The sequence below is a fragment of the Populus euphratica genome, unplaced genomic scaffold (genome assembly GCF_000495115.2).
Source record: "Populus euphratica unplaced genomic scaffold, PopEup_1.0 scaffold1548.1, whole genome shotgun sequence".
NCBI lineage: Eukaryota > Viridiplantae > Streptophyta > Magnoliopsida > Malpighiales > Salicaceae > Populus > Populus euphratica.
The window spans coordinates 16,536-23,573 of record NW_011501396.1 but is presented as its reverse complement, the minus strand read 5'-3'; the positions used below and the strand labels follow the sequence as shown (position 1 = coordinate 23,573).

General features: G+C 32.4%; 1 protein-coding gene across 2 annotated transcripts; it reads left to right on the top strand.

Annotated features, from left to right (window-relative positions):
- The first annotated feature begins 339 nt into the window (after positions 1–339).
- LOC105117842 (ribonucleoprotein At2g37220, chloroplastic-like) lies at positions 340–2,724 on the top strand. 2 transcript variants are annotated; one of them, XR_840820.1, is made up of 5 exons: positions 340–821; positions 1,181–1,282; positions 1,512–1,808; positions 2,206–2,346; positions 2,436–2,724. XR_840820.1 is itself a non-coding variant. In XM_011015619.1 (5 exons), exons 1-4 carry the CDS (start codon positions 462–464, stop codon positions 2,266–2,268), a joined length of 822 nt encoding a protein of 273 aa, XP_011013921.1. In that variant the 5' UTR covers positions 341–461; the 3' UTR covers positions 2,269–2,315; positions 2,436–2,724. The 2 variants fall into 2 exon arrangements, 1 of the variants encoding a protein (XP_011013921.1); XM_011015619.1 differs by having other exon boundaries at positions 341–821; positions 2,206–2,315.
- Positions 2,725–7,038: the final 4,314 nt, after the last annotated feature.

The following is a 7,038-nucleotide window of genomic DNA, read 5'->3' as shown; positions in this document are numbered from 1 at the left end:
AAAAAATTATTTTAATATATTTTTAAGTAAAACATATTTTGAAAAATAACTGCAATTACATTTTAAAACACAACTAACCAAATATTTTATAAATATTTTTTTACTACATATAAATTTTAACTATAAATTTTACTAAAAACATTTCTAAATCCAAGTAATCACATTTAATCAAATCATATCGAAACTATTTACTGTCAGGGTTTTGTTATCCTATCAATGCCATGGCCTGAACGGCCTATGCTACTTGTTCCTGCAACTTGCTTTCTTCAACACTATTACCAAACTCCCCAATTTCCATTTACATCCTCGGAACCAAAAAGGCCCAAACCCTACGCCCCACAGGCTATGTGCCAATAAATACCTCGCTTCACTTCAAAATATCGTTCCTTGTTCCCTCGTTCGTTCCTCCTCCAAAAACCTTATCTCATTTCAAAACCAAGCCAGAACACACGAGAGAAACCATGTCTGCAGCATCTGCCTCTTCACTAGTCCTCCCATCGCTCAATCACCCAAATACCATAAAATCTTTCTACAGCAAACCCAATTCGCTCTTTTTTCTATCTCCTTCTTCCACTTCTTCTCTCAAGCCCGTTTCTCTCCTTCTCTCCTTTCAACACCAGCAACAGCCTCTGTCCTCTCGGTTTCTAAAAAATGTTGCCATTTCATCTGAATTCGGACAAGAAGAGGATTTCTTGAGTGATGGGGACGAGCGCAGTTTCTCTCAAGACCTCAAATTGTTTGTGGGTAATCTTCCTTTTAATGTTGACAGTGCCCGGCTCGCTGGTCTCTTTGAAACCGCTGGAAATGTTGAGATGGTTGAGGTGTTGTCTCTCTCGTGCTCTTTTTTATGACCCTACTTTTATTTCTCTTTTAGCTTTGCTTCTTTTTGAACATGAGTGTTTTAAGGTTAGAATTTTTTCATATTTCCTGTAAATTGGAACGTTTTTTTTTTATGTAATGATTTTTGTATTGAGTATTTTACTGTTGGGTCTGTTTATATGGTTAAAGATAGTGTCTTTATATGGTTTCTAGGTGAAGCCAATTTAACGAATAAAATTTTAGTTTGCTATGAGCTTTAATGTTTTCTTTGGATCCTCATGGTTGAGTTTTAGAGGTTGGCTTTATTTGAAAGATTAGTAACCATCTGCTTTGATGTGCTAAACGTTTTACTTTTTGGAAGGTAATATATGACAAGGTAACTGGGAGAAGCAGAGGATTTGGTTTTGTGACCATGGCGACTATTGAAGAAGTTGAAGCAGCAACTAAACAGTTCAATGGCTATGTAAGTCAATGAAAACAAAGATGGATGGATAGTTTGTAAAATTATAAGGGTTTGAAGTGGTGCTCACTTTTGTTTGAGATTGTTTGGTGGGAGTGCAACTTAGTGGAGCTTGCTTGGTGGTTTTAAAAATTGTTTTTGCCCCATTTATGCATCCTTTTATTTTCTTTTTTATGATGATGCCATGGCGCATACAAATTAGGTTTATTGTATCTAAGTGATTATCATGCAGGAACTCGATGGGAGGACATTGAGGGTGAATTTTGGACCTCCTCCTCAGAAGGAAAGTTCCTTTTCAAGAGGGCCTAGAGGTGGTGAAACATTTGATTCTGGCAATCGTGTTTATGTCGGCAACCTTTCATGGAATGTTGATAACTTGGCACTTGAAACATTGTTTAGAGAGAAAGGGAGGGTGATGGATGCTAGAGTTGTTTATGACAGGGATAGTGGTAGATCAAGGGGCTTTGGTTTTGTTACTTATAGTTCTGCTGAAGAGGTTGACAATGCCATTGACTCCCTAAATGGCGCTGTAAGTATATCATTCCCATTTTTCTTGAAGATATGTGCTTGTTCTTCAATTGGGCTACCATGTGCTGAAACTAAAATCCTAAAATTGCTAGTTTTGCAATTGAGTGTTCTGTGGTTAGAACATAGTGCTAATCATTTGTGTTTTTGTCCCATTGCCTTTGAGAGTTTTGGTTCTCATTAGCCTGATGTTTTTTGATAAAATTTGTAATACAGTTGATTTGCATTCATTTTGAGGACTTGTTTGCACACAAAGGAAATTGTCTGGCAGTTTTTGTGAAAATGCAACTCTGAAGTTTATAATGTCAAATCTGACACTTGCTACTGCTACTCCACCAATGCACTTCGAAGTCTATTTAGCTACAAATTAAGAGTCACTTGGTAAAATTTGTTTGGTGCAGGAATTGGATGGCAGAGCAATTCGGGTCTCAGTTGCAGAAGCTAAGCCAAGGCGTCAATTTTGAGCGCTAGATCTTTTCTGTATCTTCTCCCTGAGAAAATATTTTGGGTGGTACTTGTCCACACTTTGCACTTTAAGTCTGGTTGTGAACATGAGTATTGTTTTAAATTGAACTAACTCATTTCCTATCCTCCAGCTGGTTCCTTATATTATATCTAATTACTGTTGCAGGGACTTGGGAGATACGCGGTTGCAGTATGTTCTTGTGATGCAACCTCTTTGAATATGCTCCTTGTGCCTGGGACTCATCGGGCTCTTTGATAGATGCATCTAAGATGAACAAGGGTTGATTAAATGTGTTTAAATTTTTTGATGTATGTTTTAAATACTGTGATCCAGATGAAAACATGAATGTAGTTTATTTATCGAGGTGATGTGAATTATTTAGTGCTTTGGCTTTGCTATATGGATTGTGCTAGAAGAGCTTTGTCATTGTTGAATGAATTGCAGCGAAATCCAAGTTCAGGATCAGGTTCCAAGCCAAAACTAGTAGTTGATTGGGTGTGTTCAGTAATGGAGTAACACACCATTTTTTCCAAGAACATGAAAAGCGGAGTTTGTCTTCAAATGTACTGTATTTACAAATTGGAAAAAGGAAAAGGGCTTATTTTTCCGTTATAAAGGTTGGGGGTTGGCAAACATCAAAAGTATGTTCTCCACATTTTTCTTCATCAATTTTCATTGTAAATGATTTTTTTTTTCAAAAATAACCTATATCTTTTACACACACGCACACAAAAAAAATTAAAAAAACAAAAAAAAATTAAAAAAATAAAATAAAATGGCTCAACTTTTTCCCTTGACTAATTTATCTTTCAATATTATTTTGGATAGGGTTGAATTTTTTTTTTATGAAATTTAAATATTGTTTATCAAATGATCTGGATAATTTAATAAATTTATATTTTTTTATGTTTGTTTATACACAATGAAATTATTTCACCACCTTTAAAAACTAAGAAAATAAGTTTTTTGTGTAAGGATTTTCATATATTTAAAAAGTTTAAAAGTTTTGGCTACGTATAGAGAGGTTTTTTATTTATATATTTTTTTTCAAGTAAAATGACTTGTTTAGTCTTTAACTTTTTAAAATTTAAGTTTGGTAAGGGAGAGTATAGAGAGGTTTTTTATTTATATATTTTTTTTCAAGTAAAATGACTTGTTTAGTCTTTAACTTTTTAAAATTTAAGTTTGGTAAGGGAGAGTTTTTTCATCTGTCACATTTTTTTTTTTTTTTTTACATTTGGATGCTCTCATGGGGTTTTTTAGTAATTCAAATTATTAAAATATTAATAAATTAATAAAAAACTGAGATGTGTGTATCACACATTAGCATGTTATCATCCCCTACCAAATTGGAGGCGTGTGGTGATTAATACTTAAAAGTGTATTTTTATCAAGGTTTTATATCATCATTTTACACTTAAAGTATCAATAATTCATTAACTAAAACATGTTTTATAAAGACAAGTTTGATAATATAAGATATTTTTAATTTATAGTAAATGCTCATTTTAAATGTAGGCATTTTTACAATTCAAAAGATTGATTGTTGTGATTAATTATTGAAAGTGAAAGGACAAAGAAAAAGCTACGCTTACGAAGGAGATGCTGATTTACTTCAAATTTGAACACCGTTCAGTAATCGGATCATATCTAGAGCTATAGATCTTGGATTTCATATTAATTTATATGGCTGGAAAGATAAGAAATAGGCCTACAACTTTCATGGTATGGAAATACCCAAATTTGCTATTTTCAAATTCAAAGTTTGGTCGCAAAAGAGAAGTCTGAATCTGTCTTGTAATCTAGCTCAAACACTACTCAGAGTTTTACCCATAACTAGAGTTCTAGAAGTTGAAATGATCTGAATTTTGGTGAGTAAAAGGAAAAGATAATTTTCAACAACTTTCATAGAGGAGCAGCTCAAATTCGGATGGTAGAAATGAGATTTCATCTAGACAAGAGCACGAGGGTTATCCACCACGTTCACCAGCAGCACTGCTCGGTAATTTAGACATATCTCAAGCTGTAGTGTTCCAAATGATCTAAAATTTGGTGGGTGGAAGGAAAAGATAATTTCCAACAACTTTAATGAAGAACACTTTGCTAAATACTGATTGCATTAATGTCAATTCAGCTAGCCAAAGGGCTTAAGTGATGTTATCCACCAAGTCCACTAATCAATAGTTGGCTACTACATCAATTATCAATTATCAATTACCAAATGAATAATTCTAAATTTTAGCCTATAAAAGAAGGTATTTGCCATTCATGTAGACATCTTGTTTTTTATATCAAGATCATGTTCTTGCTCTCTCTCTTTGTATTTTTGTAATGCTTAAGTTTTGCTTTCATTAATCTCTTGTTCATTTTTTTCATTTCCCTTATTATACTTAGTTAACTTATATCATGTTTATATTCTTGTATTGTTTCTTTAAGTTTTTCTTCTTCATAATATCTAGTTAAGATAATTATGTCAAGGTGAAAAGGTTTCACTAATGGTGTTGGGATAAGTATAATATAAACTCAATATAGACTTCAATGCTTATATTATAAACAACTTGCTATTAATATATCTTATGATTTTTATTTTATTAATTCTTAATATCTTACTTCTTAAATGATTAATCTAGATTTGTGTTGTATAATATTTGGTACATCAAATACTTAATCCTTCATAGTCTTCGATTGACATCGTTATTATAAAAGAAACTTAATTTGTTGTTAATATAAGTTAACATCATGAATACTTGATAAAATTTATAAGTATGGTATTATGTAATAAGATGATTAATATGATCATGTTGATAATTAATAAAGAGTTTATACCTTAATTATCTCTAATACTATTAGTGTATCCTCTAACCTTGATATTTGTTTTTATCATTGTATAATCTTTACATTAATTTTACATCTTAAAATTCTTTTTAACTCATCATCATCATCATTATCATTGTTATTATTGTTATTATTATTATTTATAATTTAAACTCTATCTTTTCTGTCCCATAAAAGCTAGCAAACATACTATGTTAAGATTATGGACTTGATGAGTATTTTAATTGATTAGATAATATTCTATTTATCACTTAAAATAACGTCAAACGATTTTAATCATGTACCAGGAATTTACAAAGCTAGGCATGATACATTCCAGGTTTTTGTTTGCCTTGTTTAATGGAATGATCAGAAGAATTCACCGCAACAACAAAAATAAAATAAAGAAGGAACACGAGCGGCACTAGGTCTAACATAGTACACAAGCGAGACTCACTAGCACACAAAAACATGGGTCAAGTGCGCATGCAGGAGGTACACAAGTAGTTAACCAGTAAAACGCTCGATCCCCTATTAAGAACAGTTATTACGAGTTTATAATCTCTGTGCTTGGGGTCTGGGTGGAAGTAGACATATCATAAGCGAGAACAGCTGGCTAGCTTTGGCCAGATGAAGGCTAGCTTAGGGATTGGGGATTTTTAAGTAATATAATACATAGTTCAGTTCCTGCAATCCTGGCAACAACACTGTAGAACATAATAAGAAATGAGCAAGTGGAGTTTAATGAAAGTATATTTGGTAAGAAATTGTGGGTTTTTTTTTCTGCTTTTCTTTTTTTCTGGGGAGTGAGGTGGAGGAGAGGCAAATGCAATTCGAGGCAAATGCAATTCGTGGCATAGCATGCATTCATGGTGGGGCTGAGGATATGGGGAAGGGAAGGGAGAGAGGGAATAAAAATAAAAATGTTTCCTTTGCATACAGCAGGTGTGTCGAGCAAGGGAGGTGGATGAGGGTACACAGGCTGATAGGCCATAACCCACTTATGTTCTTGTTTCAATCATCAATGCACAAGGCTCCATACTATCATCTCTTATTTCTGAATTTTACCCATACTACCTCCCTCGTTTTCAAGTATGTTTTTTTTTTTTTTCCTTTTTCCCTAGGTTTGAACACGTATAAATGTTCATTATTTTAAGAGATGTGCCCATTTTTTCTTATAATGTCATAAATGGCCTCTTTTTCTGCCAGTATGTTTCTGGTTTAAAAGGAAAAAGACTTTTGGGATGAAAAGTGACCAAAAAAAGGAAAAGAATCTTCAGTCTTGATGTGCAATGAGAAGAACGATCCTTCTTACAGTTTTCCAACTACCTTTTCTTCCTTGGTTCTAATCAAACTTTCACCCTCTGGACAGATAAAAAAAAGAATTTTTGCCTTTACAATCTATTGTTAGTTAGGTCATGCCTCGTCACGTGCCCCGCTCTCTGCTATGGGATGGGGCAAAAAAAAAAAAAAATCAATGAAAAAACATAGAAGTAATGTTATAGAAAGAAATTAATTGCATGCCTGCATGTTGCTGCGAGGCGATTTTGAAACATGTATTTATTTAATTCTGTGATAATAAGGATAATCCCGATATTATCAATATAGAGAAAAAAATATTTTTTTAATTAAAATTTCAATTTTTTTTTTTATCAATGCATTTCTTTTGTTTTGGACGACTTTACAGGTAGTAGGATTTCCTAAATGAAAATCTAACACAACTAAAGAAAAATTCAGAGGAATTCAAATGAAATTAATAAAGGAATAGGAAATATATTTTTTCCTCAAAAACCCTTCTTCTAATTATTAATATTTTGGCAACCAAAAAAATGTCTTTTTAAAAAAAATAAAAACTTAAAACACATAAAAAGAAATTTTCAATAAAAAATAAAAAATCATATTATAATTCTGATGTAGCCATATAAAACATTTTCTTAAAAACTAATTTGAGAAA